General features: G+C 34.4%; 1 protein-coding gene across 1 annotated transcript in view; it reads right to left on the bottom strand.

The window, feature by feature from the left end:
• Positions 1-2,938: 2,938 nt before the first annotated feature.
• megf10 (multiple EGF-like-domains 10) overlaps positions 2,939-20,810 on the bottom strand; it is a 92,890-nt gene continuing 75,018 nt past the window's right edge. Inside the window, 9 exon segments of the mRNA NM_001423788.1 lie at positions 2,939-4,462; positions 9,380-9,586; positions 11,890-11,934; positions 13,214-13,337; positions 14,232-14,347; positions 14,517-14,744; positions 17,074-17,202; positions 17,312-17,440; positions 17,552-17,680. Coding sequence (NP_001410717.1) covers positions 4,302-4,462; positions 9,380-9,586; positions 11,890-11,934; positions 13,214-13,337; positions 14,232-14,347; positions 14,517-14,744; positions 17,074-17,202; positions 17,312-17,440; positions 17,552-17,680 — 1,268 coding nt within the window. The 3' untranslated portion in view covers positions 2,939-4,301.

Here is a 20,810-nt window from a genome sequence, read left to right as displayed (position 1 = left end):
TTTTTCCAAACTGTTCTTCTCACACTAGAGCAGTGGTAGGGAACCTATGGCTCTGGAGCCACATGTGGCCCTTTGACCTCAAATGGCTCTGCAGCGAGCACCACTTGAAAGTATGTGGCTCTCCAGCTGTTTTCCTTCAATAATATTTTATCGTTTAAAAAATTATAATCATCACTAGAAATCAGTTTCCCATCGAAAATACAATTACAATTCCCTCTTTATTGTATTTTTACAGCAAAATAATAAGAACTCTGTTAACAATAAAAGGACGGGCTTCATTCATGGACTTGCTCAACATGTGATGCTTCACATTTGTTTATTTTTGAGTTGTGCATGGACATACACGACTTTGTTTGGACAAAAAGATTTTGTTTAAACCTGTGTTATTTATAGTAGTAACCAGTGGTGTAAAGTAAGTAATTACAAATACTTAAATTGCTGTAATTAATTACTTTTCTCAGGAATTGTAATTTACAGAGTAGTTTTAAAAATGTGTACTTTTTTCCTCTTACTTGACTACATTTTTAGTGCTGTATCAGTACTTTTACTTCACTACTTTCCTTCAACCTGCAGTCACTACTTTATTTCTTCTTTGTCTATGAGGATTAGAAAAATCAGTCCTGTAATTCCTGTCCAATCAAATCACACATAAAAGGTAAATCGCCTCATGATGAACTACCTCAAGACATGGGCGATTTATAAATGCAGCAAACTGTTTGGAAGCATTAAAATTGGCCAAGAAGATTTTCAAAATCAATATCAGTATTTGACGTCAATAGGATGTTGGTTTAAGATGTTGGCTCGACATTGGTTTTTGGTCACTTTCTAACACGACCTAAAATCAACCAAATATCAACGACATTTAATGTTAGACATCAAAATAACGTTTTCCTTAGATGCTGGCTAGACATTGAATTTTGGTCACTTGATCTTACAACCTAAATTTAACCTAATATTAACGTCCTATGATGTTGTGTGCCTGCTGGGCAATAACTAAATGCACTACAGAATGTTACGTTTACACATACACACATCCACAAGTTACATGTAAATGCATCAGCTTTTCACAGCATAATACTCACTACTCTTGAGTAAAAGTTCTACTTTTTACTCATACTTTGAGTAAAATTTACAACAAATACTTTTACTCCACTTGCACTACATTTTTAGGCAAGTAATGGTACTTTTACTTGAGTAAGATTTTTCAGTACTCTTTCCACCACTGGTAGTAACACAGTAGCAAATGCATTTTTAAAGAGGTATTTTGAGATAAACATACATCCAAATGGCTCTTTATTAAAAAAAAGGTTCCTGACCCCTGCAGTAAAGAAATAGCGTGTAAAGTTGACGTTTTACCATGCACACAAGCAATTTTCTGTTTCATTGTGTTATGACAGAAATGAACGAATATATTTACTACATTGTCCTTAAAGGCATAGTTCACCCAAAACTAGAAATTTACTTAGTATTACTCAACCAACCTCAAGTCCAAACATGAGTTTCTTGTTTTTATTATGAGGTACTAATGCATCAAATAAACTCTTTAAAGAAAACTTTTCAGATGGTCATGGTGGAAAAGCTCTTCTTGTTTATTGAACTCTCTATAAATAGGAAACTATGGCATCCTAAAATAATTTCTTAAATTCTTGGGAGGAATGGTTCTATGACAGGGGTGGGCAAACTCGGTCCTGGAGGGCCGGTGTCCTGCGTAGTTTAGCTGCAACACTAATCAAACACACCTGAACATGCTAATCAGAGTCTTCAAGATCTCTAGAAATCTATAAGCAGGTGTGTGTGATTAGAGTAGGAGCTAAACTGTGCAGGACACCGGCCCTCCAGGACCGAGTTTGCCCACCCCTGTTCTATGAAGAAACTTTACCGTTCAATACTTTTGCATTTAAAATAGATTCCATTTTTAAAGGTAGTTTAGATTTTTAATATAGTAAACTCAAGGGGGAAAAATATATTTAAACTTTTAACTGAAATGTTCTTTGAATAACAAGGTCTATATTGAAAGTTTTTTTTTTTACCTTGTTTGATGCATTAGAACAATGGTGTCCAAACTCAGTTCCGGAGGGCTGGTGTCCTGCATATTTTCCCACATAGCAAAATTTCTCTAGCCCAGTTCTGGCCCACACAATCAGGTTTTGCTTGGCCCACATGCCACAGTGAATTACGGTACATGATTGGACCAAATCTGGCTTCCAGACAAGGGCCAAACACAGACCATATCTGGGCCAAGTCTCAGCCAAGTTAATAACTCATAACCAGGCCTGAACTGGGCCAGATAGGTTGGTGTGTCGTGATTGCAATGAAATTGATAAATCCATGAAGCGTTGCGCTTTAGGCACACTATGGGCATTCTTTTTCTCAAAGTGACCTGATTGGTAGAATTTTTTTTTACTCAAAAAGTATTTTAATGTATTTTAAATGTGGGTCAAGACTGGCCAAACTCACGTTGCCCACATAACAATTTTTAAAATCTGGGCCAAATACTACGTTTTACATCTGGCCCAAATCTTGTGTGCCGCCTTAAAGACGGTGCCACCTCTGCCAAACCCGGGCTATGTTTGGCCCACATGCTGTATGCCAGTGCCGGATGAATGCCTGCTGTCCCAGCTCTATGCCAAATCTGAGCCAGAATTCTTTGCTACTATTTCCAACCCTAATTAAACACACCTGAACCAGCGAACCAAGCTCTGTCTAGGTATACCAGACTTCCAGGCAGGTGTTTTGGAGAAAGTTAGAGCTAACCTGCATGACACCGCACCTCCCAGAACCGAGTTTGAACACCGCTGCATTAGAACCTTCATTTATTATTTTTTTTTAATCGAAATAATTGTGTGAATAACAGCATTAAAAGTTCTTAGGGTAAAGGGTAGACAGAGAAGAAATGCATTTTTCATCCTTTATTTAAAGAGATGACACTTTGCACAACTTTTTAGATTTTTTTTTTACATTTATTAAAAAAAATCATAAGAAAAGCAAAACAAAGATACAGTTTTAAGATATATACATAAAACACTCATACACACTTGGCTGCTTTTGGATCAGCATTATTAATTACTTCATTGTGTGGAATTCATTCATTCATTTATTTTCTTTTTGGCTTATTCCCTTTATTACTCTGGGGTCGCCACAGTGAAATGAACCGCAAACTTATCCAGCATTTGTTTTATGCAGCAAATGCTCTTCCAGCTGCAACCCATCACTGGGAAACATCCATACACACTCATACACTACGGACGATTTAGCTTACCCAATTCACCTGTACCACATGTCTTTGGACTTGTGGGGGAAACCGGAGCACCCGGAGGAAACCCACGCAAACACAGGGAGAACAAGCAAACTCCACAGAGAAACGCCAACTGAGCCAGCCACCTTCTTGCTGTGAGGGGATTGTGCTACCCACTGCGCTACCCACATGCTGCCCCATTGTGTGGAATATTTAGAGTAAAATAATAATAGTAATAATAATAATAATAATAAAAATAAAAAATCTATGGAAAACATATTATAGGTCCAGTCAGTTGGACGGGATGACTCTTCGCTGTATGTCCTGCTTTAAACAATACTAGTCAAGTTACAAAGGAATTTATGAGAATGTAAATTTGAAAGAATTGGTACTATGTACAGTTTTATACAATTAAAGTTCAGGCTCAGAGTGCTTTAAGACATATGAATGTATGTCGTAAATACTCCAGATTTATTTATATCAAACTGACCCATCTCGTCGTCATCTTAAAGATGTTTTTCTTTGCAAAAGTCCAGCTTTAGCTTACTAAAAACTAGAAAGTACTACACATTATAAAGTATCTGCCCTTCGTTTCAATGTAAAAATGATGTTAATGTTGACATACGTGACTGTAAACTATATTTATGGGTGACTGTCAATATAAATACAACACTAATGATGCTTTATAAGGGCATGTCAACCTTTGGTAAACCTGAAATGTTTTCGGACAATCTGATTGCAATAAACAGTACTAATATTCGAAATATTATAAGGAAGAAAAAACAACAGAAATTGAAATCTGACATACTTGATCAGAAACACGGAGGATTGTCTGGGATTTGTGTGATGTGTTATTATAAAAGAATGGAATGATATGCTTGAATGAATTACAATTATTAGCGTCCTCCTCTAAAACAATCGTTCTCTTGTTCCTCACAGAATACTGGGTAAGACTATGGCATTTTGAATATGTAAGCCAGACGTGATTAAGAACTTTTATAATGTTGAATGACATTCAAGACAGCAATAAACACAGTAATGGTCCATTAATGAAGTTTGCGAGTGTTTATTTGCTGTCCTCTGTGGGTGATGGGCTGCTGTCTCTTGTAGGCAGTAGGTCATAATGACATGGAATGTGACTATTCTTTGGTAAGTCATATGGATCTTGACAGAATGGCCCGTTGCAGTTGTTGTTTGTAAGTGCCTGGACAGAACTGATGGTTGGCTCTAGAAAGAGAAAGAATACAAAAATGTCATCATTTTTAATAACAATAAAAGGCTCATGTGCATTATATATATATATATATATATATATATATATATATATATATATATATATATATATATATAGCAATATCACACGAGTAGCAGAGCGATATAGGTGTATATCGGCACTGGTGGGAGGCGTGCATTGGCACAAGACCGCATGCCAAGTGCCTTAGTGCCCCCACCAGTGCCGATAAACAGCCATATCGCACTGCTACGAGTGTGATATTGAATTTATACAACAGTTGAAAGGTATAATCGTGGATATAAAAACAAAATTAAACATGGAGAGTCTCAAAAAAGCCTTTTGTATAAGGAACTACTTTCTTCCGCGTTGGATTCAAATCATGAGCTGACAGTTAAACAGCTGAGCTTTTTGCTTGCTGTATATGGGCGGAGTAATACACAAAGGGTAAAGAGGCTGTACGGGTGCTGATATTACTCAAATATATCACGGCTAGCAGCCAATCAGATTCGAGAACCAAACAAAACTGTTGTATAAATAAATAGCCACAATTCAGAATTGGGCTTACACACTCATACACCACGGACAATTTCGTTTATTCAGTTCACCTATCTACTGCATGTTTTTGGACTGTGGGGGAAACCAGAGCACATGAAGGAAACCCACACAAACAAGGGGGGAACATGCAGGACATGAACCAGCGAATTTAATAACTCCTATAGTATAGAAACAAGTAAAGTGTGAGTAAATAGTGAGTACATTTTAATTTTTAAGTTAACTGTCCTTTTAAGGCCTGTGACTGTATGAACATTTCAATATTTCAAATTTTAAAACCTCCGGTCACATTTTTTGTGTGACTTTAATAAAGGTTAAATAAAATACAATGAAGACTATGCAGTGTTGATTATTCAATATCTGGACCGGAATAGTGAATATCTGAAAACTATAATTTATTTTTATCTTTATTAAATTTTGTTATGGGCAAGGCAGTGGCGCAGTAGGTAGTGCTGTCGCCTCACAGCAAAAAGGTCGCTGGGTTGCTTGTTCGAACTTCGGTTCAGTCGGCATTTCTGTGTGGAGTTTGCATGTTTTTCCTGCTTTCGCGTGGGTTTCCTCCGGGTGCTCCGGTTTCCCCCACAGTCCAAAGACATGCGGTACAGGTGAATTGGGTAGGCTAAATTGTCCATAGTGTATGAGTGTGTGTGTGAATGTGTGTGTGGATGTTTCCCAGAGATGGGTTGCGGCTGGAAGGGCATCCGCTGCGTAAAAACTTGCTGGATAAGTTGGTGGTTCATTCCGCTGTGGCGACCCCGGATTAATAAAGGGACTAAGCTGACAAGAAAATGAATGAATGAATATATTTTGTTATCTATCTATGGTTGTAATTTATTTGTTTTATATATATATATATATATATATATATATATATATATATATATATATATATATATATATATATATATATATATATATATATATATATATATATATAAAATACCCCCAATCAATCTAAATAAACCTGTTAAATCATCTGGTGAAATTGTATTCACATTGTAATATATGTCACAGAAACACAAAATATCATAGTGTTAGATTTTTCCAATATTGTGCAGCTCTAGTTTAAGTATACAGATAATTTTTAAACTAACCTCCATCACTTTTCCAAAACCTTGGGAGTTTTTCTGTTTTTCCAAAACTTTTCCAGGCCTGGAAAATGCTATGTCTAAATTCCATGACTATTCCAGGTTTTCCATGACCGTATGAACCCTGACTGCAATTCCCCTACAATGCAATGCCAAAAATAGATGAGGGCATTTAAAAAACTACTAAATTACTGACAAGTTTATGGACTTTACTGCAAATAATGGTGCAAATTCCATTTGAATTCTCATTTAAATACTCTCCTCCAGGCATGTAGCCAACAATGATGCACACAGTTATCGCACAGTAAAAGTTTGTTCTTTCATCGATTTTAAAATAATAAATAAAATAAATTCTAAAATAAATAAATTGTGATGTAATTTTTATAATATGTCTGATTTACAGTTGCAGTCAGAATTATTTATCCTGCTGAATTATTAGCCCCCCTGTTTATTTTTCCCCAATTTCTCTTTTCAACACATTTCTACGCCTAATAGTTTTAATTACCCATCTCTAATGACTGATTTATTTTATCTTTGACGTGATGGCAGTAAATAATATTTGACTAGATATTTTTCAAGACACTTTTATACAGCTTAAAGTGACATTTAAAGGCTTAACTAGGTTAATTGGGTTAACTAGGCAGGTTAGGGGAATTAGGCAAGTTATTGTATAGCTGGTTTGTTCTGTAGACTCGAAAAAAAATGCCTAAAGGGGCCAATAATTTTGTCCTTAAATGGTGTTATAAAATTAAAAACTGCTTTTATTCTAGCTGAAATAAAACAAATCAGACTTTATCCATAAGAAAAAATATTATCAGACATACTGTGAGAATTTCCTTACTCTGTTAAACATCATTTGGGAAATATTTAAAAAAGAAAAAAATTTAAAGGGGAGGCTAATAATTCTAACTTCAACTGTACATGTGTGTTCTAGTCTGTACTTGTGCAGCTCTGTGTTAGAAAATCTTTGGAGCAGCAATGATTTTAAGTAAAACTCTACAACATCTTACAAAACTCTTCATATTTACCAAAAAGAGGCTTTTAAATTCTGAGCCCTGGCATCTCTGGCTAATTCTGTAACTACGGATCAAAGCAGGTAAGAAAATTTCTTATGCTTGCCAAGGCAAATATATATTTTACTTTCTAAAAAATAAATACAAAATTATTTTATGCTTTCATTGTTATATTGAAATAAACAACAGACAGCACTTAAATTCTGCAGATGCCAACTCTGTTTGCACCTATACAGTTCCTTATTTATCAGGGGTTGATGAACCAAAAACTATTCCGGCATATGTTTTACACAGCGGATGCCCGTCCAGCCTAAACCCAGTATTGGGAAACACCCAAACACTCACACACATCCATACACTATGGCCAGTTTAGTTAATTTAATTCACTTAAACCACAGGTTTTTGGATTGTGGGGGAAACCAGAGCACCCGGAGGAAACCCACACAAACATGGAAAGAACATGCAATCTCCACACAGAAATGCCAACTGACCCGGGCGCACTCGAATCAGAGACCATCTTGTTGTGAGGCAACAGTACTAACCATTGAGCCACTGTTCGCCCCTGTTGGTGATTAATAAAAAGGTAACTGATGTCAAATAGTTCACTTAAAAATTTAAATTCTGTCATCATTTACTACTCTTTTACTCGTTTCAAAACTAAACCAAAAAAATAAATATATATATTTTGAACATTTTCAGTATTTATATTCGTTAACTTCCATAGAATTAGTTTTTCCTATCATTGAAATCAAGGGTTGCAGGTTTTCATCTTTCTTTAAAATATCTTATTTTGTGTTTAACTGAAGACAGAAATGCATAAAGATTTAGAAGTACTCGAGGGTGAGAAAATTAGACATTTTTCATTTTGGGGTGAACTATCCCTTGCTAAAGCTAAAGGAAATTAATTGTCTGTTAGAGGGTTGTGGTTTGAATCGGAGAAAGAAATGTCAACGAAGAGGGGTTTTGTTGGATTAAATGCTAAAAGAGCACAAAAAATGCACATCAATAAAAATTAACATTAAAAATATATACTGTATATTGCATAAAAAAATACAATCAATTTTGATTGCATGGTGACTTTAATGTAAAGCCTGTGGCAAATGGACCAAAGTGCGGGTTGATAGAAAAGACAGCTGCAGCAGCAATGATTATAATGTACATGAATATTCCCAAGCCAACATGACATAAACACAACAGCTGCTCTCAAGAGAAACAGGCTTCACTTATCACAGCTCATAAAGCAAAAGCACTTAGTCATGATAACTAACTAGTTCCCTGATGGCCAAAACATATGATGTGATGCCTTCAGATTTGTAGGGACACACCACACCTGTTACTGTTCTTTTAGAGTCAATGTCCCATAATCCCATTAAGAAAATGTTATTAATCTATCCAGCAGCATGGGAGGATGGAACAATATTTGGTCAAGATAACTATTTAAAAATATGGAATCTGGATTAAAAAAAGTAAATACTAGGAAAAGTTTTTTTTTTAGCCTCATATATTACTAATCAAAAATTGAGGTTTGATATACAGTTGAAGTCCCCCTGAATTATAAGCCCCTCTGTTTATTTTTTCCCCCAATTTCTCTTTAATGGAGAGCAGATTTTTCAAGACATTTCTAAACATAATAGTTTTAATAACTCATTTCTAATAACTGATTTATTTATTTTATCTCATGATGACAGTAAATAATATTAGACTACATTTTTTTCAAGACACTTCTATACAGCTTAAAGTGAGTCTAATATTTTTTTCTTCCGAAGAAAGACTTATTTGTTTTATTTTAGCTAAAATGAAATCAGTTTTTAATAAAAAAAAAAAGGTCAAAATTATTAGCCCATTTAAGCAAATTTTTTTGATAGTCTACAAAACAAACCATCGTTCTACAATTACTTGCCTAATTACCCTAACCTGCCTAGTTCACCTAATTAACCCAGTTAAGCCTTTAAATGTCACTTTAAGCCGTATAGAAGTGTCTTGAAAAACATCTTGTCAAATATTATTTACTGACATCATGGTAACGATAAAATAATTCAGTTATTAGAAATAAGTTATTCAAACAATTTTTTTTAAGAAATTTGTTAAAAAAACTTCTTTCTATTAAACAGAAATTGGGGGAAAAGATTATACCCATGCAACATAACTTGTTTTGTGCATCAGGATCGCAAAAGAACAACTTTAAATAGTTATGAGAAAATTATAGCAGTTTAAACCATTATAATTACCAATAAACCAATAAATCTTGTCAGCTTACCAACTTCATAGACATTTTTGTTGGCAGGGCTGGAGGAATGTATCTCAGCATATGGTGAATCTCTGTGAGCAGGAGACTTCATTTCCACATAACCACACTCAGTGCTCTTGGTCAACAGCAGGGGAGGGTCTTTGATGGTGGCGTATGGGTTCTCTGAACTATTCAGAGAGCAGGAACTGGCATGATAGGGCAAACTCTTCACAAGATCTACAGAGATAAAAACAAAACCATTCATGAAACTTTTTAAAGGAGACAGTCCACTCAAAATCAACACTGTCCTCATTTACTCAACCTATATTCAAGAAATATATTACTTCCTTTCTTTTGTACCTTTTCCAAAGGTACACATTTGTCCTTGAAGGGTTGATATTGGTACCTCAAAAGTATATGTTACTACCTACAAATTTTAAAAGGAACACTTTGGTACTTTTTAAGTACTGATATGTACCCTTGAGGTATTAATATGGACCTTTTAGGTACAAATTTGTACCTTTTGAAAAGGTACCACCCCAGTGACAGCTTGCGTACCTTTATTTCTAAGAGTGTATTTACAACAGTATGTCAATGAATGCAACAGCTTACTGTAGTATTACTGTACTGTTGGATACTTTAGTTATTACTACAGTAAACTGTGATGTGTTACAGTTTAATATACCCACTGATCTATATAGAATTCTTATTATTGAACAGTGACGCCCCATTCACACATGAAGTTGGGACTGACGCAATCGTCATAGCAGAGTTAGCCAATGAAATTAGTCGGCAATAGGCCACAGTCTGAGCTGGTGTATTTGCATAAAGCGATCTGATTGGCTGATGCTTCCGTCGCTGCTTGAAAAGTGGAGCAAGTCCCAACTTTTGCAGCGAGCAACGCCTCTGAAGCGGCGCCGAAGGCTTCACAATGCAGTTCGGCAATGCCTGACTTCACTTATTCAAAGTGAATGGGAAGCATTGATGCCCCGGGTGAATGGAGCATGAATATACCGTACAGTTGAAATCAGAATATAACAATGGTTTGCTCTGTAGACTTGAAAAAAATTTGCTTTAAGGGGCTAATAATTTTGACCTTAAAAGGGCTTTTCCAATATTTAAAACTAAAAAAAATATATGATCAAAAATATATGATCAAAAACAAGTACATGCTTCTGAAACAAGTGTTAAAATATTTTTTCATGTTGGTAATATGTTGCAATAACAGTTCATACATAATGATGTTTAAGATTTAAACTAAATGTTTTTTATTATAAACGAATGGTGAATTAGGGCTTTGTAATAATCAAAAACTGTTACTGTATAACAAAGGTTTGTTCTGTAGACTATCAAAAAATATAAAGCTTAAGAGGGCTAATAATATTGACCTTAAATAGTTTTTTTGTTAAATAAAAACTGCTTTTACTCAAGCTAAAAAAAACCCAAACGATTTTCTCCAGAAGAAAAAATATAATAGAAAATATTGTGAGAATTTCACAGTCCTGAGTTGCAGCAAGAAGGTGCATCTGCTGCATAAAACATACAGTATGCTGGAGAAATTGGTGGTTCATTCTGCTGTGGTGACCCCTTACAAATAAGTGACTAAGTCAAAGAAAAATGAATGACTACTGTGAAATATTCCTTGCTCTGTTAAACATCATCTGGCAAATATTTGAAAAAAGGGCTAATAATTTTGACCAGCTGTATATAAACTTGCTCTATGAAGAATATAGGCACCAAGGCACAATAATAAACACCTGTTTTGCATCATTTAAATATTTCTCTTCAAATCTACCCAGTGGTTTCTGTGGCCTGGGCTCCAAGGCACTACTTCCTTGTATTCAAAAGTGAAGTATCACATTAAAGTATTCATACAGCAGACATAAATAAATAAATACTTTCCAAATTAAAAAAAATACTGTGGCTGTCCCGTGGTTTAGTGTGTCAGTTCATAATGAAGTAACATTTAGTTTAAACATCAGTACATCATTATTTATGTCCTGATATTGTAACGTGTTACCAAAAAATGACATTTAAAATGAACTGGGGTGCAAAAGCATCAGACCCCATTAACCCTATTGAAAACAATCTTTCAAATCACATTTTCTAGGGTAAAAAACGTATTTATGTTTGGATCTAGACCAGTGGTTCTCAAACTTTTTTCATCAAGTACCACCTTTAAAAAAAATTGACTCTCCAAGTACCACCACAATGAGCAGTATTGAAATACAGTAGTGTAGTAGGCCCAGTAAAGCAGCTACAACTCTGCACAGTTAAAAAACTTGGCAGATTACCTCAGAAATATAGCCTATATATAATATTTGGCATATTATACACATAATTTTTAATAAATTTTGAATTATATGTAGCATGTAGATGACATATTTCATTCCTCCGTGTACCACTAGAAGAAAGCCCGCGTACCACTAGTGGTACACGTACCACAGTTTGAAAACCACTGATCTAGACAAAAGAGATTAAATGATGACATAATTCCTTCCATCTGCTAAAGACTCTTTCCTTGCTAAATGATCTTTTACCTCGAAGCGACTTTCCCATGTAGCGCCTGTCAACTCCATAAGCTCCTAATGAGAAAAATCAAGACAGAAGAAGTCAAAGGCTTGTTACTCAACTCACAGTTGTAAATGGAACAAATAAAGGAAAACATTTATCTGTTTAAACATGCTGGTGCTGTGTGTGAAATGTTATAATACACACCAATGTGTGTAGACTGAGGTTAGGAACAATGTTGATTAAGTTACATCAAAAACAAATGAATTACTAATTTCTTAAACTTGTATTTAAATTACTTTTCTAATTACTTGGTTTGAAAAGTAATTTAATAACTCAATAAATACTTAATACTTCTTAAAATCACTATCGATTTCAACTAACATTCAACAGAAAGTAATTTAACTACATTTAAAATAATATAATTGTTATATATATATCAAAACATGAAATGGTCCAAAGCAATGATATCTTATTTTATACGTGCCATGTTGTCATCAACTTCATACTCAGTTCATTGTTTGAATTCATCAACTGCATTCATTCATTCATTCATTCATTCATTCATTCATTCATTCATTCATGTATTCATTCATTCACGTATTCATTCATCCATTCATTCATTCATTTATTCATGTATTCATTCATTCACGTATTCATTCATCCATTCACTTATTCATTCATTCATTTATTTATTCATGCATGCATGCATTTATTCATTCATTCATTCACTCACTCATTTATTCATTCACTCACTCACTTATTCATTCATTCATTCATTCATTCACTTATTCATTCATTCATTCATTCATTCATTCACTTATTCATTCATTCATTCATTCATTCACTTATTCATTTATTTATTTATTTATTTATTTATTCATTCATTCATTCATGCATTCATGCATTCATGCATTCATGCATTCATTCATTCATTCGTTCGTTCGTTCATTTATTCATTCATTCATTCATTCACTTTTCATTCATTATTCATTCATTCATTCATTCATTCACTTATAAATTCATTCATTCACTTATTCATTCATTATTCATTCATTCATTATTCATTCATTCATTCATTCATTCATTCATTCATTCACTTATATATTCATTCATTCATTCATTCATTCATTCACTTATTCATCAGCCGCAACCCATTACTGGGAAAGAATTCATTAACTTGATAAATGTAACTTTCCTTTGTCTAACAAAATAATACAATTAATCTGCTTCTAGATCTGAATTGTTGAATTTTTGTACATTATTCTTTCAGCAAACATTGTTCTGTTAAGCATTATCATGTGAAATGTTTCACTGTAGTATTGGTTGTGATGAGGTTGCTGGAGGTCACACCAAGTTCACTAAAGGATCCGCCTTGCTTCCAGTCAGCTGGTAGAGTTCCTGTGTGATCCAGCAGGGAAAGCCGCTTCCTCGGCTCAGTGTTCTTCAGGTTCACAAACAACTGGTTGTTGTTCATCTGTCAGGCAGAAGAAAATTAACAATTATAGCAAGTGCCTTTCTACGACATTCCACATAGCTCCTCAACTCCAGAAATCTACAGAGAAGGTCATTTGGATTAATTTAGGAATTTGCAATTGGTTTCTTAAAAATGGCAGGTTTCATGGCAGAAACAGTTTATTCATTCATTCATTCATTCATTCATTCATTCATTCATTTTCTTATTGGTTTAGTCTATTTATTAATCCGGGGTTGCTACAGCGAAATGAACTGCCAATTTATCCAGCACGTTTTTACGCAGCGGATGCCCTTCCAGCCGCAACCCATCTCTGGGAAACACATACACACTCACTGGCACTAATACACTATGGACAATTTAGCCTACCCAATTCACCTATACCGCATGTCTTTGGACTGTGGGGGAAACCCGAGCACCCGGAGGAAACCCATGCAAACTCCACACAGAATCGTCCAACTAATCCAGCCAAGGCTCGAACCAGCGACCTTTTTGCTGTGAGGCGACAGCACTACCTACTGTGCCCCTGCGTCACAGAAACAGTTTAGTTTCACTAAACTGAAATCTCTTTTAACAACACACAGGCAGGGTAATCCATGTAAACGCTTTATTCTAAAGCAGTATTTAGTAAAATATAAATCCCCCACCATATTTATTAGTCCTGTGTTCCCAGAACTATTCAACAATTAGCGGTCTACAGTAATTCAGATATTTTTGATCATCTATTTTTGCCCTGTTTTAGCCTTCCAGTTTTTAGGTACTGATACTGTATGTACCATTAAGGTATTAATAAGGACCTTTTAGGTACAAATTCATTTCTTTTGAAAAGGTACACCCCCAGCGACAGCTCATGTGCCTTTATTTCTACGAGTGTAGTGTTATACTAGAGTTACCCACCTTTCCATAGGGTATGTTATTGATGTGAGGTGGGCTGCTGCATTGGGTCAGCGTGTGGTAACTGGGGTTGGAGAAATAGTTACTGTTGGGAAGGACCTCAGTTTGTGGGAGTGACTCTAGAAAATAAAATGGAAAAAAAAATCACAAACAGACAAAGTTACTTCTGAAACTACCCTGTTCTGCCATAGGAGTCACCCTGACTTATACAGTTAATCATGAGAATAATGAGAAATGTATAACTATTGTAATGAATTGAGGCATTATCACAACAATTGGGACACTGACCTGCAATGGCGTAATCAGTGTTAGCCCTCATAGTAGGTGTGTATGTGACCGAAGGCATCGAGGATTCTTTGCCTTTCTGTTTTTTGCGGTAAATGATGAACAGGAGGAGGAGGATGAGCACAAGAAGTACAAGGATAATGATTCCTGTGATTGCGCCAATTTGATATGAATCCATAGGCAGAGCTGCGCTTGTCAAACTATTGGGACTTTCTGCAATATTTCCTCCAGCTGAGAAACACATAAAACAGCAGCATCACAGTCAAAGATAAGAAACAATTTCTTGCATTTACAAAACACCTCATTGTGCGTGACTGATGCAGATGGCTCCCATTGTAATCAGTGTAGCTACATTGGAAGCATCTTGTATCAGTCCCACTTTATATTAAGGTACAATTCTCGCAATTATTGCCATCAACTATGACTTTCTCATCAAAAAACTCCTAATTTGGTGCTTATTAATAGTAAATGTAGTATATGGGTTTAACCTACACTCTCAGAAATAAAGGTAGGAGAGCTGTCACATCTCTAGGGTACATATTAATACCTCAAAAGTACACTTCTTAAAATGTGTAAGTACAAATACAAGCTTTTAAGGTATACTGTAAAAAATGTATGTTATTTTACAGGTAATTGTCTGTATTTTTTTACCAGAATTTTGCAGTTTTTTCATTATACAGTGAAATAACTGTTGTTTTACAGAGACTGTATGTTCTATAATAAAATATTCTAATATTAAATTAACAGTTATTGTTTGTAATTTGGTATTACGTTATTTTTTCTGCTTTTTAAAGGAAATTTTATGTATTTTTAGAGAGTAACACGTAATTTTAAGGAATACAAAAGTTCAATCAAATTTGTTATTAGTAAATATACTAAACATATAAGGTTTAACACAAGGTTAATTAAGTCAAATAATAGTCTATTGTTTGTAGGCGGCATATAATGCATGCACTGTAAACTAGGAAATGTTTATTTTACTAATCTAATATTGTTGCTATGCAAACGGATGATCACCAGTGATTTAGCAGCTGCAGATCACTGGAAAACTACACACGCTACTTTAACAAACTATAACTCCCAGCATGCACCTCGCACACCCGGCTTCCTAATTCTGACTGATTACACACACATTGAGAAGATTGTTATAGCTTGATTTCAATGACTATAAACTCAGCAGACACAGACACATCGTTTCTGGGTCTTAAACTGTTTAGTGAGCATTACGATGTGGTTTCCCTACCCTTGCCGTGTTTGACCCCTTTTCTTTGTTATTTTGTTTGCCGCCTTTATGATTGGAATTATCTGAGCACCTGTTTGTTCCTGTTTCAGCCTTTAATTGCAAGATGATTCTGTTAATAAACTGCTATTTGATCCTCAACTTTGTTGTGCAGGCATCCTCACATGACCAAATGTGTTATTTGAAAAAAGAAATAAAACATTAGGTAGATAACAGTTTTGTACTTTTTAAAGAAAATTGTTTTGGAGTTTAACCAACATATCCTTAAAATATTTGATAAACTATATTATACTCAATCGTTATATTTGCATATATATGTGTTTTATGACAACAGCAATTAATTGTACCTAAACTTTTTTCAATCATTCTTTAAAAGTTTTTTTTTCCAGTTTTAAAGGTATGTTAAAAGTGCAACATTTTATGGAATATTTAGAGATTTCATGCATAATTACATTAAAGTAATAACCTGTATAATTGCAATAAAAATCCTTATAATCACATTAATTATCTGTATAATTACATTAATAAATTATATATTTAAAGTAACTATTTGTAAAATAACAGTAACAATCTGTGTAATTGCAGTAATAATTAGTTAAATGGCAGTAATAACTTGTAATAATGGAACAAGAAATTACAGTTTTTTTGCAGATTATCTAAATTTTTTTATTCTGACAGTTTTTACGGTAATTTTAAAATTACTGTTTTTTTTTACAGATTATCTAAAATTTTTTATTCTGACAGTTTTTTACGGTAATTTTAAAATTACTTTTTTTACAGTTTATCTAAAAAATTTTATTCTGAAAGTTTTTTTACGGTAATTTTAAAAATACTGTTTTTTTTACAGATTATCAACATTTTTTTATTCTGACAGTTTTTTTTAAATTACTGTTTTTTACAGATTATCTACATTTTTTATTCTGAGTTTTTTTATGGTAACTTAAAATTTTCATTTTTTTTACAGATTATTGACATTTTTTATTCTGAGTTTTTTTCACGGTAATTTTAAAATAACTGTTTTTCATGAGTTTTTTTTACAGTGTACCAATATGGACCCTTCAATTACAAATGTGTATCTTTTAAAAAGGTACCACCCCAGTGACAGCTTTTGTACCTTTATCACTGTAAAAAGTGATTAGTTACTTTAAAAAAGTGAGTTAACCCCTTGCTTTAAAAGCAACTAGTTGAATTTTCTTTTAAAAAAACTTAAACTTAAATTAACTTTTATAATTATGCAGGTAGTTTGTTTAAATACTAATTATAAAGCAACAACTTCTTTCTTCTAAAGTTGATTGATTGTAAATGCTCTGTTAACATTACCCTGATCACATCGTGTGCCTTTCCAGCCCGGGTTGCAGTAACATGTGCCAGTCATGTGATCACAGGTGGAGTTATTGAGACAATCACAAACTTGCCGGCAGCCATATCCATATGAACCCGCAGGACATTCTGAAAGCGAGTAGAAATTATGCTGGATCAGATACAGACACTTACAGTACATACCTAGTAAAATATCAAATAATAGAACTACTGTTTAAAAGCTCTTTCCCATACTGACTCGTTTCACAGTGACGTCCCATGAAGCCTGTACGGCATGTGCACTGACCCGAGATGTGATTGCAGTCTGCACCATTCTCACATTGACATGCCTGCACACAATCCTTACCATAGAAACCCAATGGACATCCTGCAGGACAAGAAGACAGGAAATGTCATGACCAAATGTTATTGACCTTCCTAACCAATTACAGCTGCTAGTAATTGAAAGGGAATCATTGCAAAAGAACTTGGTACTTACTTTGTGTGCAGTAGAGACCTGTCCAGCCGGCCGTACATTTACACTCGCCGTCATAAGCACTGCAGAATGCTCCATTGTGACAGTTGCAAGTGTGAATGCAGTTGGGACCCCACTGACCCGGAGGACATGCTATGGGTAAGCACAAATAATAAACTTGGCATTACTGGAAAAAGCCTGGCATGTTTAAGATGTTCAAATCCCAAAGTGTTTTGGTTAAAGATACAGTAAAAAAAGTTGTTAATAAAATAATACAAATATCGTGATATAATATTACAATTTGTGACCCTGGATAATAAAAGTCATAAGTGTTCATTTTTGGAAACTGGGATTTATACAACATCCAAAAGCTGTATAAATAAAGATAAATTTCTGAAACAGAAGGAGACAAATTTGTCCTAATTTTTCCATAAACAAATGGTTTTTGCTTCAGCTTATTACAGACATTTTGAACATGGTCGCATTAAGTAAGGTGAGAGTCTAGACTGATTCACAAATATCGATACAGTATGTAGATACAATGGAAAGTGTTTTATTTGAGAAAGGGATGGCATTGGATATGGATAATTTTCACCTAGATGAGTAATAGTACATACAATCTGTTTTCTTAACGTTAATAGTCAAATCATTGTCTTGCAGCCATTGATGTAAGATCTGTATTTAATTTATTATTAATTGAGTCTGTACTTGATCCAGACACAAAAAGCACAGTATCATCAGCGCTCAATAAAGAATCTGAATCTGATTACCTGAGGGAGGTCATTGATATGCATCAGGAAAGGTAAACGTCCCAAAATACTACCCTGTGAACACCCTTAGAACAACCTAGTGCCTGTGATGTTGTTGTACCAATTTTAACAACCTGGGATCTATTGGATAAATATGATAAAAACATATCTATTGCAGGAGAAGAGAGGTTAAAAGAAATACATTTGTTTAAAAGAATAGTATGATTAACTGTATCAAAGGCTTTTCTATAGTCTATGTAAACAGCTCAGGTGACATGACCTTTATTTAGAGATTATTTTGCTTCATTAATTATTGAATAATTTTTTATCATCAATAAATATTTCTTGTTATTTTTAATAATAGGGAATAAAATGATTAATTAATTAAGGAATCCTGTGGCGCAGTGGCGCAGTAGGTAGTGCTGTCGCCTCACAGCAAGAAGGTCGCTGGTTCGAGCCTCGGCTCAGTTGGCGTTTCTGTGTGGAGTTTGCATGAACTCCCTGCCTTTGGGTGGGTTTCCTCCGGGTGCTCTGATTTCCCCCACAGTCCAAAGACATGCGGTACAGGTGAATTGGGTAGGCTAAATTGTCTGTAGTGTATGAGTGTGTGTGTGAATGTGTGTGTGGATGTTTCCCAGAGATGGGTTGTGGCTGGAAGGGCATCCGCTGCATAAAACTTGCTGGATAAGTTGGCGGTTCATTCCGCTGTGGCGACCCCGGATAAATAAAGGTACTAAGCTGACAAGAAAATGAATGAATGAATGAATGTATCACATTTGTTGATCAAGCTTATTTTTTATTGATTGATAGATATTGTTTATTAAGGGCATCTGCTGCGTAAAGCATGTGCTGGATAAGTTGGCAGTTCATTCCACTGTGGCGACCCTAGATTAATAAAGGAACTAAGCCGAAAAGAAAATGAACGAATGAATAAATGAGATATTGTTTGGATTCTGAGAGTGACGGGCTGTTTTAACAAACAAAAAAAAAATGACCAAAGATACCCTGTTTTTAACATAAAATATACAGTGAATTTTTAAAAACATATAAAGAGTTCAGATGCAAAAACCTCTAAATGCCATCTGAATTTTTCTCCAAGCTACTATGTATAAGTTGAGTAATTTCCCTTTTATGTCAATTAATATGCTATTTTCAATGCCTTTAATGTGAAATTAGTGAACATAAATATAGGAGTCTCGGAAAAAATGCTAATTTTAGAAGAAAATTTCAGATGGCACTAAGAGGTTTTTGCATCTGAACTCTTTATATGTAGTTACAAACACCTAATTTACAAGAAAAAGTGTCAAGCCACCCAATTCGCAAGCTGATTATAACATTAGCAGTGCATCTGCGTTTTATTAACATTACTTACGATCATTTATTTATTAACATTACTTACATACGATCGACAGGGGGCGCTAGAGACCATAGATACTAATGAAATTAAAATCACACGAAGGGGATGAAGAGCGCTTAGCAATAGACAGCAAACGTTCAAAAACTGAGTGACTTCCATAAGTTGAATAAATGAAAGAAAATCTCCTAATGGGACAAAGAAAATTGTCTCTAATTTACAAAGCACTAGTTATAGTGCATGTCTTCAGTAAGATAATACTTGCATATCAAATTAATTATTTGAAAAGAGCTCACTCGACTGCTTTATTAAACACCTCAGCTATCATTTGTGAACATCTGTGTTCAAATCACAAAAGCAGATCAGATCAGATCAGACTAGTGAACAGCTGCAACGAATTCGCTTTGAAAAGATCTGAGGACATGCCACAACCACAGCCCATGTCCTTCCAAACCAACCTGACCCAGCGATTCAACACTGACAGCTGCAGAGCTGTGGTTGATATGCGAGAAAGTGTCTAGACAGCCACAATCTCTTAAATAGTAAGTAAGGCCAACAAGTAAATCCCCTGATAGCCATAAACCTAGAGAAACAATTTAGTTTAGTGTCAATTTAGATTGAACCATGAAACTACAAAACATGCAAATCAAACATTAATATTTGTTTAAAGCGGAATCTGACAGAGCAAGAGTATAAAGAATTTGAAATAAATAAAAAAAGGAAATAAGTTTTGATGCCAGTATTTGTTCAGAATCCAGAAATTACTCAGGTGCAACCACAAATGTGCACTGTAAAAAAAAAAATCTGTTCTCAGTATTTTGTAATTTTTTTTTTAATGTTACCATTTATTTACGCATTTTAATAGCACTATGAGACCTTGATCTTTCTTCCAACATTTTTTAGTGTGGAAAAGTTTATTAACAGTTTTAATAGTTTAAAGCGATATATGTAGTCTCGGTTGATGTTGTATATTATAAGACAAAAACCTTGTAATAAACTGCTAGTACATTTTCTGTTATATCACAGATATTTCTCTATATGGTATTTCATATAAACTATATTATTTCAAACAAATAAAATGTCAATAAAAGATGTAAATTGTTAATTAACCAATATTTTTTTCAGTACATGGATAAATCACTTACATGGGATCAATTATATTAACTCGGTCTGTGAAAAC

This window comes from Danio rerio, chromosome 10, assembly GCF_052040795.2.
Source record: "Danio rerio strain M-AB ecotype USA chromosome 10, GRCz13ab, whole genome shotgun sequence".
Classification (NCBI taxonomy): Eukaryota; Metazoa; Chordata; class Actinopteri; order Cypriniformes; family Danionidae; genus Danio; species Danio rerio.
This window is presented reverse-complemented; position numbering and strand designations above follow the sequence as displayed.